At 42.1% G+C, this 15,177-nt stretch overlaps 2 protein-coding genes across 5 annotated transcripts in view; one reads left to right on the forward strand and one right to left on the reverse strand.

Annotated features, from left to right (window-relative positions):
- LOC6506248 (adenylate cyclase type 2) overlaps positions 1-14,820 on the forward strand; it is a 30,866-nt gene extending 16,046 nt beyond the window's left edge. For 2 of the 3 annotated variants that reach the window (XM_014909208.2, XM_014909207.2), the window contains 19 exons: positions 4,032-4,165; positions 4,237-4,434; positions 4,498-4,620; positions 5,557-5,751; positions 5,836-6,063; positions 6,126-6,253; positions 8,405-8,563; positions 9,726-10,501; positions 10,704-10,802; positions 11,616-11,734; positions 12,134-12,360; positions 12,427-12,634; positions 12,694-13,010; positions 13,063-13,225; positions 13,295-13,507; positions 13,575-13,679; positions 13,815-13,829; positions 14,327-14,569; positions 14,628-14,820. In XM_014909208.2, coding sequence (XP_014764694.1) covers positions 4,032-4,165; positions 4,237-4,434; positions 4,498-4,620; positions 5,557-5,751; positions 5,836-6,063; positions 6,126-6,253; positions 8,405-8,563; positions 9,726-10,501; positions 10,704-10,802; positions 11,616-11,734; positions 12,134-12,360; positions 12,427-12,634; positions 12,694-13,010; positions 13,063-13,225; positions 13,295-13,507; positions 13,575-13,679; positions 13,815-13,829; positions 14,327-14,569; positions 14,628-14,759 — 3,782 coding nt within the window. In that variant the 3' untranslated portion in view covers positions 14,760-14,820. The remainder of the gene's footprint in view (positions 1-4,031; positions 4,166-4,236; positions 4,435-4,497; positions 4,621-5,556; positions 5,752-5,835; positions 6,064-6,125; positions 6,254-8,404; positions 8,564-9,725; positions 10,502-10,703; positions 10,803-11,615; positions 11,735-12,133; positions 12,361-12,426; positions 12,635-12,693; positions 13,011-13,062; positions 13,226-13,294; positions 13,508-13,574; positions 13,680-13,814; positions 13,830-14,326; positions 14,570-14,627) is intronic. The other variant, XM_001958233.3, reaches the window with a different exon arrangement.
- On the reverse strand, positions 572-1,554 carry LOC26514152 (E3 ubiquitin-protein ligase bre1). Of its 2 annotated transcripts, none has more exons than XM_014910095.3 (4): positions 1,353-1,551; positions 1,105-1,297; positions 991-1,050; positions 572-932 (listed from the first exon to the last, which is right to left on the reverse strand). In XM_014910095.3, exons 1-4 carry the CDS (start codon positions 1,401-1,403, stop codon positions 583-585), a joined length of 654 nt encoding a protein of 217 aa, XP_014765581.1. In that variant the 5' UTR covers positions 1,404-1,551; the 3' UTR covers positions 572-582. The 2 variants fall into 2 exon arrangements, with proteins under 2 accessions (XP_014765581.1, XP_032309722.1); XM_032453831.2 differs by having other exon boundaries at positions 794-925; positions 1,353-1,554.
- Positions 14,821-15,177: the final 357 nt, after the last annotated feature.

Genomic DNA, 15,177 nt, shown 5'->3' on the forward strand with positions numbered 1-15,177 from the left:
TGCCATCTGCTTGCCATGCGGCCCACGATTCAGCGCAAAAAGCTTGTAATTCCTGTCTCAGCCCGAAGGATGTAATTTACAATGTTGCAGCAGGTGGCTGCCGCTCGTTGCAAGTTGGAGTAGTTGTGCTGTGAGTGCATGGCTGTGTGTTTTCCTATGCATGTGAGGCATTTGCCACTCTAGCTATGTGCTTCCATTTTGTTGCATTTTATGCTGTCGGCTTGGGCTGACAGGTCGTATGTGCAATATTTTCCCCCACCACCGCAGCCGGGGGCAAAAGCTGTTGCATACTTTTCGGCTGCCTTGGCTCCAAAAATTCAACCATTTTGAAAATTTACTCGAAACCCAATGGAGGCAAAAATTGTTGGCTAAATAAATGGCAAGTGGCAGGACGAGAGATAAAATGAATTTATCGCCAACTTTTTTTTTCACAACTTTGCATTTCAATTACGAGTTATGTGCAAACCGCACTGCATAAATCATTTAAATAGACAATCAAGAGCCATAAATCAATAAATATTTAATAACCAGCCAGTGATATCTAAGTGGTTAACAAAAAAAAGGCACAATATTATGAGAGCATTAAAGATATATTCTAAAAACATGTTTTTTCAAAAGCCGCTTTTTACAGACAGGACACTTGTGCGAAAATTCAAGGGCAGTTTCGATGCATTCGCTGCAGAAGATGTGGCCACATCTGGTTGACTTGGGCTCCCGTTTCTTCAATTTCTCCAGGCATACCGGACACTTTAAACTTGAATCCTCCTTATATTTGGCTTTTGACGCTGCGACTCCATGGCTGGGAAGATCATGTTGAGATTTGTCCAGGATGGCCTGGCAATGACTACTTTCGTGTTTACTTCCAACGGAGTCATCCTCGAGGATGCTACCAAACAATGATTTGAAGCCGTTACTATTATTCAATCTAGTCGCTAAAAAGGGGTTATTTTAAAGAGTAAAAAATGTAAAAGAAATTTATGATAAGCCCACCAAATATTTCTTCTTCAATACTGGCCAAATCTCTCTCCAAGTCTTTGCAACAGCGATACACTAAGACCAATTCTTTATAATAAAGGAAGGAAGATGAAAGGAAAATCTGCTTACATTTGCCTACTTCAAAATCAATATGAAGACGATTCAACATATAATCTATCGGTGGCTTTATTCCTGGCTGCCCATATCTACTGATTTTTGATGAGAGTATGGCTTTCACGCCAAAGTTAAAGCACTTAATGTTTTCCGTCAAAGAACAGATCATGCGATAGCCCTCATCGAACAGACGCTCAATTTCCTTCGCCTTTGGATCGGGTGGATATATCTCAAAATAGGCTTAAGAATTCATTTATACTCACTTTATAACAACGTGTTGGCACCTGAGCCCCATAAGTTCTGATATTAGACATACCTGCTTTATTTTTTTCTTACAATATCTCACACAAAAAATATACTACTTTAATTTAGCCTGCTCTACTTTGGTTGTGCTTTGTGCATAATTAGAAAATGTACTAACGATTTCAGGTTAGACGGAGACACACTAAAGTTTTGTCGAATTTCTTTCCACAGACTGCTTGTTTGATTTTTGGGGGACGGCCCCGCCTGCTTTTCCTTTAAATATGTATGTCTGAGAAGAGATCCAGTACTAAGCCGGTTACCCAATAGCCGGTTAACCTCCTAGCATGGCAAGGGGTTTAAGCCAAGCCCTGCATCTTTAATGCAAAAGACGGCAGCCACATGAAATTTTGTTAGCAACGAACTCAATCGCCCTAATCGCCTGCTCCTCGTTCCGCGTCCTGCCTGGCTGCTTCCCAGGACGGAGAGATGCCAGGATGCCTTGACAATGTGTCCGCACATACTTAATCACATATGGAGGAGACGGCTTTGCGGATTTCAGCGCTTCAGCTTCAGGATGAAATAAAATCTATGCCAGAAGCCTCTGTCCCTGTCTCTGCCTTTGCAGTGTCGTTGTCGTTGTCGGTGTCGAGTCTTCGTCGTCTAGGTTGTCTTCAACTGTTTCACTTTAGCCGTTTTATTTTTTATGAGCAGTAGCATAGATATTCCAGTTAAGAGGGTGATTCACTTGATATTTTTAGGGACATTTTTATGGTTTGGAAATAAAAACAATTAAAATAGCTACAACTACTTCAATGGCTAACAAATAATTTTTATATTTTTAATATTAAAAAAGGATTAAAGTTGAAGCAAAGCAACTTCATATAAAAATATTGAATACATGAACGGGCAACATCCTGATATTATTGAGTAATACTCAATGAGTATATAATCCCTATTTGAACCCCCTAGAAATTTCGGTTCACCCTACCCAACCCATACACCCACATAAGCTATAAAAACACACCCATCCACACACACTCTCTTTCGGCCCAGTCCGTGTCAAAAGAATTTCTGTTTGATTGCAGAGAATAAACAAGTGAAGGCAGCTTCACCGCCCGCTTGGTCCTTTAAATGCCTCTGTGTGTGTGTGAGCAAGGGTGTGTTTGTGTGTGTGTTTGCCTCTGGTCTTATTTTTTTCCTGCCTGTGGCTTTACCAGAATTTTTCACTCAGCTCTTGGTGCTGGAGTGGAAGAATCCCTAACTTAATGCGATGTCGACAAGACGGTTAAATGCGGTTTCCATTTTTATATCCTTCCATACCAGCAGTTGTAAAAATATATATATTTTATACTTTTAACCCGTACTTATAAATAATAATGGACAGCACTTTTATGTTTCGGTTTTCCGGACTCGTGCTAACTGAAAAGTTAAGTGCCTTTAAGATATAACCTCAGTCATGCAATTGAAGGCATTTTGATTATTTGTTTGGTCCTTAATTTGCCGGATTTTGCTTAATTAATTGCCCAGACATCCTGGCCACTTGACCTTACTGCTACGACGTCCTGTCATCAGGATGTTGCCCGCCTCAGACTGGCCATCTATTGATTAATCTGCTCGGCTTGTTTGTGAGCTAAAAAGTAAGGCGCGTGGAAAGTAAAAAAAAAGTAAAAAAAATCAATGCAGCTGGCAGATAAAAAATCAAAATCTAAAAATAGGTAAACCTCAATGGAAAAGGACTCACTCGTTCGCATGTCCTTTAGCCAACAAAATAAATAAAAAAATTAAAGTCCAGCCGGGCAATTAGCAGGCCACTCGAATAAATCCAAAAGTATTGATTTATGAACCGAATATGCTAATTTAAGTGTTTGGTGTAATTCAAGTACTTGGTTACAACACTTTCATGGATTATTTTTATGGGCTGGGGGTTTATTTGAATACTTGATTATTTATGAAGGCAACCAGGCGTGGGCTGATACTATTTACACTTAATTGCGGGGAGTTGTGTTTGCTTTGCTTGGATTTCAATTGGCTAGCAGCGATTTTGTGGCGCCTGAATACTTCCACCAATAATTCCATTTTATTTGTCATGAATGTCGTGCATTTATTTATTTATCCTTCTATCGATTCTAGCTATTTCTGAGTCTCCTTCACATGAAAGACAATCGACCAAAGGTGATATTTAATTTCATTTTCTGCCTTGCCCCCCAAAAGGCATTCATGTTCGTACGATATGTTCTTTCCTGGCAAGGATACTGACAGCTCAATTAAGAAGCTTTTCAAAGACAAAATTGTCTGTTATATTAAATGGAAAGTGTACAGTTTCTTTGCGTGACTTCAAATGAAATGTATGCCATTGTTAAATGTCAAATTTAAATGCCAGACTCTGTCAGTGGGCGGTCAATTAATTCTTGGCGCTCTGTATCTTCGGGCACGTAGGAATCCTAGAATCGCCAGGAGGCTGATGAGCCCAGAATATAGAAATTAAGCTTATAGCCTTATGCAAATTTGATAAGTTTGTGGCAAAAGCCTAAAGAAAAGCCAAACAAAACAAATTCGCCTTGAGGGATTTAAACTTGAAACTTGAAGCATAAAATATGTCACTTTGTGTCGAAATTGCATTTGTTCAGAGCTCTTATTTGATTATAAGCTAGTGCTATATAATGTACTTTATTTGACTTCAATTTGGTTACCTTTTCCAGCCGAGGATATCCACCTGAATGATTTGTACACACGCTACCGCCAACGGCTGCGAAAATCGCTATTCAGATCCGGCCTGCTGACATCATTGCTGGCATGTGTGGTGTCCATAATAATCGGCATCGTTTATGACCAGGTGAGCACTTACTCCACTTAGATGGCCATGGAAGATTAGCCATTATTCTGGTAATTCTCTTCTGTGAATAGCACCTGGGGCGGACTCTCTTGCTCGTCCTGGCGGCTCTAATCTCCGGCTCCATACTCACGGCCCTGCAGTTTCCGGCGGTGCTGAGCTCCCCGGCTGCCGCCTTGGCCTTCGCCATCGTCACCACCTTCTCGCTGGGCACCATTGCGGCCATCACCGGGGATGAACTGGCTCCCCTGCCGCTGTACGCACTGTTCCTGGTAAGCCCACTCCTCCATTATTCTCATGCGGTGGATTATAAGACCTTGTCTGTGCATTCGTAGTGCATCCACTCCATGCTGCCCATATCCTGGCCCGTCTCTGTGGTCCTGGCGCTTTTTATGACCGCCATCCATATCGTTTACCGGATCGGCACCAGCCCGGAATATTCGCCCAATCTGCCAATGGTAAGTCATTCATTCATTCATATTCCACAAATACTGGCCACCAGCACGCCCAACCGATCGGATTAGTTTCCATGTCACAGAGAGACAGAGAGTGAGACGAGGGGGAAGAGCGTTTTGGCCATGATGAAAGTGCAGCGAAATTGGGATTACCATGGGATCGGGAAGGGCAATTAATTTGATAGCTGGCGGAAGCACAGCGGTTTGTTCAGAGCCCCAAATGGCGTGGATGTCCCAGAAATCTCAAAGGATTAAGCGGTTTGGGTAAAAGGATTTATTAGATTTGCAGATGAAACGTTTGCTTTCACACAGATGACTAAGATTAAAATTATGAAACATGACAGGTCACTATTTTATAATTAAAGCGCTAATTAAACGTCAAGTATAATTGAAAGAAATGTGTGAGAAGTGGTTCAAGTAATAGAGTTTAAATCTTTTTATGTAATTAACTGTCCTTAAAAGTCCTTATTTTATACATTTATACATAGTATTCATTAAAAATAACTTTTTTAAAAAAGAGCTTTAAAATAGCATAATCTGAAAACTGTTTAAATTTGTGTTCCTTTGTCAGAGATGAAAATAATTTGTATCCTTGCTAATTTAAATTCCCCTTACTCTCCTAATGGGATGTGGTTTCCGCCTCGTTCTCCGCCCGCACGTTCCCTCGCGGCCATCCATTCGTTAATTAGGTTGCATCGTGTTTTTGTGCGCAATGAGGACAACAATGCGCTCTTGGATGCACTGGAAATAAAATTATAGATAATTAAAAAAATACATAAAAATGGCCTTTCATCTTAATTAGATAATACATACAAATCATTGATTAAAAAGCTTTATCTGAATAAAATTTCTCTCTCTGTTTTAATATACATTCCCGACTCGACATTCATTATTCATGGAACACGCTCTTCCACTGTTGTTTCTTCCTGGCGCACTTAGCTCTTCGGAGAGATTGTGATGCTGGCCAGTGCATCCATTTCCGGACTCTATTATCGCATAATGTCAGATGCGGCCCACAATAGGACCGTGGACGGAACCCGGACGGGAATCGAGCAGCGCGTAAAACTGGAATGCGAACGGGAACAGCAGGAGCAACTGCTGCTCAGCGTGATTCCGGCGTATATTGCCGCCGAGGTGGGTCATCTAATCCCTAGACTGAAGCTGAACTGAAAAATAGGCAGAAAATAATCCCATTTGTGGTTTCTCTCTTTTTGGTAGGTCAAACGGAGCATTATGCTGAAGATGGCCGATGCTTGCCAGCGGGCTGGGGGCCAAGCCTCCACCTCCGCCACTCGATTCCACGAGCTACACGTCCAACGGCATACCAATGTCACAATCCTCTTCGCAGATATTGTCAACTTCACTCCATTGTCCAGTTCTCTGACGGCCAGCGATTTGGTGAAGACCCTCAATGATCTTTTCGGTCGATTTGATCAGATAGCGCAGGTAAGAGTGATTAATTAAGGATAATAAATAGGCATCCCTTACTGAAACTTAACCCAAAACAGGAAAACCAATGTCTGCGCATTAAGATTCTTGGGGACTGCTATTACTGCGTATCCGGCCTGCCCATTTCCCGGCCCCAACATGCAACCAACTGTGTCAACATGGGCCTGCAGATGATCGATGCCATCAGGTGAGTTGCCGCCTCGACGAGGCGTCTCCCTTTTTTTATGGCCATCGCTTTAGCTTACTTGGCCCGTTCCGGCCCGGCACGGCCCAGATCCGTTCTGTCGGCCAGAGTCAACATTTGCATTGGGTCCGTCATCACGTATACGACCTGTTTGTCTTTCGCTCCCTGCCAGCTTGGCTAGCCTTTGACTCTGGCTTTCCGTCCAACCAAGGCTATTTGACACTGTGATTGTTGGCTTTGCGGTATCTTTGTTGCACTCACGGCTAACTGAGCCATGAAGCGTCCTTTTGTTTGCTTCGCTAGCTGGGTGGGATTAAAAAGGTTTAAATATTGCTTTAAAAAAAATAAAAAGTAGACACGGCTTAAAAAAGTGTATGAGCAATTAAAAGTACTCTGTAGATGTAATATAAAATTTAAAACTTTAAAGAACTCTTAAAGGTTTATCCGACATTTCAGTGGATTATTTAAAGCAAAGACTTTAAATAAAATTTAAACGGATAAAATCCAATTTTAAATTGCATACATTTCGAAATTCAAATCCAATTAAGAGCTTGTCAGCGAATCGGACCTGTCATGCTCATCTCTTTTCATATTCGAGGCTTTAATTGCCGCCAGATAAGCTCGCTTTCCCATTGGGGTCAGCTCTCGTGAGCTGCGTGGCTTTATGGATGGGGAATACCATTAAAAACGTATTATGCAATAAAAGTGTGCCAGCGAGAAGTAAAAAAAAAGAATGCCAAACAGAAACATCATAAAATACAATAAACAATATCGACACAAAGGCCATTTTATTACACGCGAGAATTTATGCGCAAGTGGCCTCAGGACTTACGACTAAGGAGCCTCTTATTTCGGACTTTTTTCTGCCTTTTTTTTATTGGACCTTGTGCTTATTCCTATTGTTTATTTTCGTGAGCTGGCTTTCCTTTTATTTCGGTTCTTTTCCAGCTTTTGGCCTTTTAATCTTTGCGCCGGCCAGTGCCTCTCAAGTTGCCCCAGAGTCTGGCTTTGTTCCTGCCACAAAACTCGTTTAAACAGACACTGTTGTCTTTCGGGCAACGGGCTTAACAAGCAGCCAGGGAAATGCCAAAAACTTTTTGACAGGAGCAAGAAAACAACATTTAATTATGGATTTTAGCTTCAAGAGGGGGATTCGCTTTCATTCTTGCATTTCCTTTGTCATGTAATCATGCGAATTAGTTAAACAAGTCTAGGGTCGACCTCTCGTCCCTGAAAAGTATGCTACGGATTTCGGCGATTGCTTTTAAATCTTAATAGCTTTTAGTTTCTCGCTCTATCCGTTCTCATATTTCGTATGCAGTTCAATCAAACTTCCGGAAACTTTTGCACTCAGAAATTCAGAAGCCTAAAATCCGGATACCGGATACAAAAATCCAATTCCTTGTTTGCCTTTGTGGCATCTATAGCCTCCACCGTATCCCAACCAAATGGACAAGAAAAACAATAGCAAATAACCGACCCGAAGCATTCCCAAGCGATTTGGCCTTCGATGCGGCTCATTTGACCCCGAATGAAAATGCTGGTTAACGTTAATAACTCAAGAACTTGTTGGATGTCCTTCAGTTAGGGGGCAACCAGGAACTAAAGTTTCTACAAGGAAAAAATAGTCATCCACTTGAAGTTTAACCACTTTTTTGATGGGTAGTAGAGTCTTTTTTCTTTAATTTGCCTTAAAAAGGTTCATATTAAATTTATTTGATTTATTAGATTAATTATTTATAAAATTTCTATTAAAATGTAAACACTTTTAAAGCTATATTTTTTAGTAACTTTGTGAGTTCTTTGTTTTCCATTTTGCAAATATAGTGTTTTGTAAAACCCTTTATTAAGGTCTCATAAAAAACCCAAGCCCGGAATAACTTTTTTACAATAGGCTATATAAAATAGGGTGCTCTATAATAGCAGTGTAGTCCCTCAACGTCGCTGGTCGATTCCCGACCGTATCATACATCAGACTGTAGTCGACCTGGTCTGCTTGTGTTTTATGGCCCATAAAATTGTTAATACGACGGCACAACTAGCCTACAGTTGTGTATATATCCTTAATAATACATCTAAGACTGTGTGTTTATGTGTGTGTATGTTAGTGTGTGCTCCTTTTGCTCATTGTTTGCCCTTCGTTTATTCCGTCAGACACGTGCGTGAGGCGACCGGCATAAATGTTGACATGCGAATTGGCATCCACACTGGCAACGTTCTCTGCGGCGTCCTTGGCCTACGAAAGTGGCAATTTGATGTTTGGAGCGACGATGTTACCCTGGCCAACCACATGGAGAGCGGCGGTGTCGCTGGGTGAGTGCACTTAAAGAAAACTAACTTAATAATTAATAAATAAGATAAGATAGTTTTAAGATAGTTTTAGGGTTACAGTTGATGGAGGATACTCCTTGAAATGTATACATGATTTTGAAATTCATATAAGAAAGGCTGACAATGAGGCTAATGATAGGTCTAATGAATGAGATTAAATACTCCAAAAATCGTAATTTTGTCAATTGAAGTTTCTTTCCGTGTACCTGCAAGTATGCAAGTGTTTCACCTCACTTTTAGCCATTATGCTTGTACAACTGACAACGACAACAATGACGAGCAAGGCGGGTAAATATAAATAAACAAAACACAGCCCCAGGGGCTGGGAAAAATGGGTTTGTTGGCGGTCCTGCCAAGTAATGGCGGTGAAAACACAAAACGAGTCAAGCAGTCGTAATGGCAATTTAAATTAGTCCCTACACACTAGCAATTAAACGGGCTCCACTTCAAGTATTTTTAATGCCAAGTAAAAATGGGTGTTTAAAACAATATAGATTAGGAAAGGTTTAACCTTTAATAAAGATGAAAAAAGACCCATTAATCCCACGATTTTCATTTAACCATTAGACTTAAAAAGTCTTTATTCTAACGTTGCCTTTTCTCGTAAAAAAGTTTCAAATTTTCAACCTGATTCCTCGTAAATTCCAAATGTTTACTTAGCAAATGCCTACGTCTAGAATCCGCACACCACCTATATACGCCCATAAGCTTAACTTTTATATTTTTCACAAATAAACAAATTTTCTTTTGGTTTATTCATTTCGCGTCCCTAAGTCTTTCAGGTGAATTGGTAGAAGGTAGTAGGTAGAACATGTTCGCTAAAATGTTTTTCTTTTATCTTACCTGCGGTCGGTCACATACGCAGACTTCAATTATTTGAAATTGAATCGAAATGCCAGAGTCAATGGGCCGGAAAACACTCAGACGCCTCAATTCGGGCTTCATGCACGAATGCCGCTTCTTCGGATACAATTTATATAAACAAAATAACGATGAATTCGAAGAAATAGACATAGGCAGTGGCTGTCTAAATTATTTTGCATAAGTCTGTCGCTGGGAGGCGTGTACAAGATTACTCATACGCCCTGTGTGTTGTCTCTACCCCATCGCCATTAATCACCATTTTTCATGCTCTCCTCCGCAGGCGGGTTCACATCACGAAGCAAACCCTGGACTTCCTGGGCGACAAGTTCGAGGTGGAGCAGGGCGAGGGCGGTAATCGAGACGCTTATCTGGCGGATCACAAGATTGAAACGTATCTCATTGTGCCGCCCAAGCCGGCGTACACGTACAGCGTGCCCCGGGTGGTGGAGTGCATCGAACACAACGATCCCAGTCCAACGACAGAGGAGGCCAAGGAGGTGGAAACACTAGTCACCGTCCCTGCCATTGAAGGCAGCGATGCTACTGACAACCTGCTGCCGACTACCATCGATCAGCGTCCTGTAATTTCCCAGCCGGAAGAGAAGATGTCCCCCACATCGGTGAATAGCCAGGAAACGACGCCCCTGCATGCTCCCTTGGCCTCAGCCGCCTCGATGTCCATCAAGGAGATGTCCGAGGAGGAGGAGGACGAAGCCGACGAGGCCACCGCCGTCACTGAGCCGTTAATGGTCAAGGATAAGGAAAAGGACTCAGCTAGTCAGGAGGCCAAGCCGAATGGTGGCCATCGTGGTAGTGGCGACTCTGCTGCATCGGAATCTGCCGCCAAGTCCACCGCCCTCTCCCTTCCAGCCGAAGATCTGCTTAGCATGAGTGGCAGCGAGAGCGGCATCTCCAACTCGGGCACTCCGGCTCCTTCTTCGAATCCTGCGAGTGTCACTCCCACCACTGCGGCGCCTCCGGGAGCGTCATCGGCCAGTAACAGTTTGACAGTCGCCGAAGCACCTGAAAGATCGCGCAGGAAGTTGTCCGTGCAAGGTGAGTAACCTTTGTATTTTAAATACTTTTAAAGTTATTCTAAAGAAGAGTACTTAAATATATGTACCTTTAACCAAACCCACAGTCTCACCATGTAGATTCCCCGCAGGTGCCATCAATCAAAATCTGTGGAGGGCATTAACACTTCGGTGTGGCCGATGATAACATTTATTTATGTGTTTCACCTCCTTCTCGCCGGCAGGTCTGATGTCCTTTGCCGACAGACGCCGCTCCTCCGGAGCCTTCATCGAAGGACGCAAGCTGTCCATTCACAGTGGCGAAAGTTTCCGCAGCCACGGGGGTAAGTTGCCGCAGGGAAAGTGGCGAAGGGAAACTGGGCCAGGGAAGAGCCACCGTAAAACGCAACAGTTGAAAATCACTTTCACAAATGAGCTCAGGTTATGCATAATTTTATCGCTGTTGGGGCAACTTTTGCATCGTAAATTTATCGTACAGCCAGGCTTGCATTTGTTTGCGGATTGGCCTTTGTGAAAACTTTAGCCATGGCCATGGACCGGGGCCAAAACCGGGGCAATTAAGCTTCTTTGACAGCCAGCTGGGCTTCGTTGGCCTTTTACGGTTTTTTTCCCTTTTTTTTTTGGTTTATGAGTTTTAATTTACCAAGGACATCGAGTACGTTGTGTGGCATGTGGCAAAGTCATTTTGATGGCATTTTTAATGCGAATGGGCGACTTTTAATGAGCTTGTCTGGCTCTGTCCCTTCCCAGCTAGGTGGACCGTGAAAACTCTGCAACTTTGGAGGTGTAACAAGCCATGGGGAGTGTTGAATTTTTCATTAATAATAAGATTACGATGGATGGAGTAGTTATCCATAAACGTTAATTTGTTGAGCTGTTGCAGGACTACTTTGTTACTATAAAGTAGGCACAATGTTGTAAGGACATTTAGCTTTAATCCTTGGCTATTTTGGATCACTATAAAAAGAGTCAAACTGAAAAATGTTAGGAGGAATATGGCACATCGTCTATCCTTTTTGTTTTATAGGGAAATGGCTTATTAAAATAAAAGTACAAGCTCTTAAATTGTTGCCCATTTTAAAGATTTCTCTAAACTTTATTGTGACTAGCCCCGAATAAACCCTTAACCCTTTCAGGTCATGTGACCCGCAATCGTCCCTCATCCAAGATGACCAAATATGTCGAGTGCTGGGGAGCAGACCGACCCTTTGCCAATATTGCGGAATCGAAACTGGTTAAGAACATTGGACTGGCGGTAAGTTGAAATTCAATTGGACTCCTTCAGCCCAACGTGCATTAAAGAAAATTAAATTTAAATTTCCAAAATGTATCAGAAAATTGGATAAAACCAAAAGCAGTCCTGTTTGAGTAAAAACTGCCAACCAGCAGATATTTTCTACAAGCAAAGCTGCTTACATTTTTATATAAAATGCCAAGTCGACATGTAATTCTGGTCATCTTTTATTTTTTGTAAATGTTTATACAAGCTCTTTATATTCCTTATCCTTCCTTTAAAAATGTTGGTTTATTTTTGTAGGAAACATTCTCTTATATTTTAACTACATAAAAACATTTTTTCTATAATAAATAAGAAAAAATCGGCCTCTACTCCTGTCTTTTTATTTTATTTATGCTTTTCCCTTGTTGATTGCAGAGCATTGCCATGATTGAATCAAATTTACTGCCACCCGAGCGTAAATGTTTCAATTTTAATTTCTTCGGGCCACCCACGGAGCTGAAACCTTTCACCATGTGGTACCGCAACACGCCCCGGGAGGCCATGTACCGGGCCCAGCCAGATACCCACTTCCGGTTCGACCTGATTTGCGCCTTCATCCTCTTCCTCTCGCTGGCCATCGTCCAGTTGATTGTAATCGAATTGTAGGTGAGATCAACTCTCATTAACGAGCCCCATTTCTCACGTCCTTGGACCCTTTGCAATTTCAGGAACTTGGTTCTGCTTGGCTCGCTCCTGGCCAGCTTCGTGTCCTTGGCACTTTTCCTTTATCTGAGCAACGTGTGCGTGCCGGATGTGCACACCTCAACCACGGAGCGTAATGGTCCGGGTCAGGTGGTGGCCAGTAGTCGCTACTTGAGACTGGCCATGTTTATTGTGGTCAACATTCTCATCTCGTCCTGTGCGGTGTTCAGTGTGGTAAGTTTGAAAAGGCTCTCTAATTGATATTAAAATGAAACAAGCTAATTCATTTTCAGATCAACTACTCGGTGATTCCGGGCGATGTTCCCAATGAACTTTCTAACGACACCTCCATGGCCAGAAATTCATCGAATGACTCAATTAATGCTACTTTCCTGGAGGACATTAGGCCCCTGGAAGTCAATCCTGCTTTACCCATTGCCCCCGTGTTTCTGTATTGTTGTGCCATAAGTTTGGCGGCCATTTCCGCCTTCCTTCGGTCTGGGTTTATCCTCAAACTGATTGCCATGCTGGTGGCACTGATAGGACAGGTCACAGTGCTCGGTTATAGCGATCTTTATATGCAATACAATAAGAGATTCATCGAAAATGGGTAAGCATTAAACAAGTAGAACTATAAAGAAAACTAAAAAATCCCTTTATAGATTACCCCTGGAGATCAAGGGCTTCCTGCTGCTTCTGGTCATCATTCTGGTGCTGCACACCCTGGACCGTCAGGGAGAGTATGTGGCCCGCACGGACTTTCTGTGGAAGGCCAAGCTGAAGGTCGAACAGGAGGAGGTGGAAACGATGCGCGGCATCAACAAGGCAAGCAATGCATCACATCTCCATACGAGAGCAGCTCGATGTTAATTGAAAATTTTATTTGATTTTCAGATTCTGTTGGAGAACATCCTTCCCGCCCACGTGGCCACGCACTTCCTGCACCTGGAACGCTCCACGGAGCTCTACCACGAGAGCTACTCCTGCGTGGCGGTCATGTTCGCCTCCATTCCCAACTACAAGGAGTTCTACGATGAGACGGATGTCAACAAACAGGGCCTGGAGTGTTTGCGTCTCCTGAATGAAATTATTTGTGATTTCGACAAGGTAAGGACACGAGAAGTCCTCTGGGACATATTGCATTTTAAGCTTATTTTATTCCTCTTGATTTCAGTTGCTCTTGAAGCCAAAGTTCAGTGGAATCGAAAAGATAAAGACCATAGCCAGTACGTATATGTGTGCTTCGGGTCTGAGGCCCGGCAAGGAGGATGGAGCCACGGTAAGTAGTACTTCTCCCGGAATACTCCAATCTCTAGTCTCTGTTTCTATCTCGTCTAATCCTTGTTTCTTCAATGCTTTCACTAATCCTGTAAATAACAACATTGACAAATCCTGACCGGATTGCTCAATCCAGTCACGTAGTTTTGCGGTAAGTCCTTCTGGAGTTTCTGTATTACATTTTCTACTTTAAATTTTCGACCTGATAAATTGGCCAACATTATCAGCCCCTATATCCTGCTACTAATTCGAGCGCCAAATAAATGGGAATGTTGCGAAAATTCCATTCTTTTTCCCTTTTTTCCATTCACATGCCACACTGAACACTGATTCCAAATCGGGCCAATGTTATTTACTCTCCAAATGCTATTTAATCGCCGCTTAGCAGTTTAATTAAATTTTTACAACTACCAAACAAAAAGAGGAAATCAAATCGCATTGGCCCCAAAAAAGGGAGAGCAATAAAAAAAAGGGTCGCCAAATGAGGGTCAAATCAGTGCGGCTGGGAAGAGAAATACTCGGGATTAGCTGGAGGGCGGGCAGAAAAACGCACAATTCAGGTTCTAGGGCACCAAGGTCTAAATCGAATCGGTACTAACGCAATTCCTCTTTTTATTTTGTTTTTTTTTTTTTTTTTTCGGAAAAAAGGATGAGAAGCGAACGGAGGAACACAACGTGGTCATATTGGTCGAGTTTGCGATTGCTTTGATGTCCATATTGGATTCGATTAATCGGGAGTCGTTCCAGCGCTTCCGTCTCCGAATCGGACTCAATCATGGTCCGGTGATTGCCGGAGTGATTGGCGCCCAGAAGCCCCAATACGATATTTGGAGTAACACGGTTAATGTGGCCTCCCGCATGGACTCCTGCGGCGTAATGGGACGCTTACAGGTGAGTGACGAAGTGCCGAGGTCCTGCCAGAGCTTCTAAGAATTTTGAATCCTTACAGACAACGGAAAACACTGCGAAAATATTGATGGCCGCCGGATACGAGTGCGAATGCCGTGGCCTGACCTATGTGAAGGGCAAAGGCAATCTAGTCACCTACTTTGTAAAGACACCATTTGATGGAAAATTGTAAAATCATCCACTCGCTGTTAATAATATTTAATGGATATTTATGAATCATGTAGCGTAGCTTAGATCAAGGCATCTTCTTATTTATTTTGAGCTTTTCATTTAGTTTTAATGGATTTGCAAGCATTTAAAGTTTTTTGCTCATCACACACAAGCATATGTTAAGTATTTGTTAGCAAATATTTGTTTTTAGTTAGTTAGTAGAATTTAATATTATTGACTATTTTGTAAAGGTTTGTTAGCTAATTCTTATGCGTAGCCATCACTTAAACAGCGAATATTATATACAATTCGAATTAAAATTATGTAAGACAAGAAAATTAGCCCACCCTAGCCAAAAAATAATAATAATCAACACAAAAAGATATTACCAAAAAAAATCACATCTAACTGCTCTGTTAATGTTTTATTCGAGGCTCTAA

The sequence above is a fragment of the Drosophila ananassae genome, chromosome 2R (assembly GCF_017639315.1).
Source record: "Drosophila ananassae strain 14024-0371.13 chromosome 2R, ASM1763931v2, whole genome shotgun sequence".
Classification (NCBI taxonomy): Eukaryota; Metazoa; Arthropoda; class Insecta; order Diptera; family Drosophilidae; genus Drosophila; species Drosophila ananassae.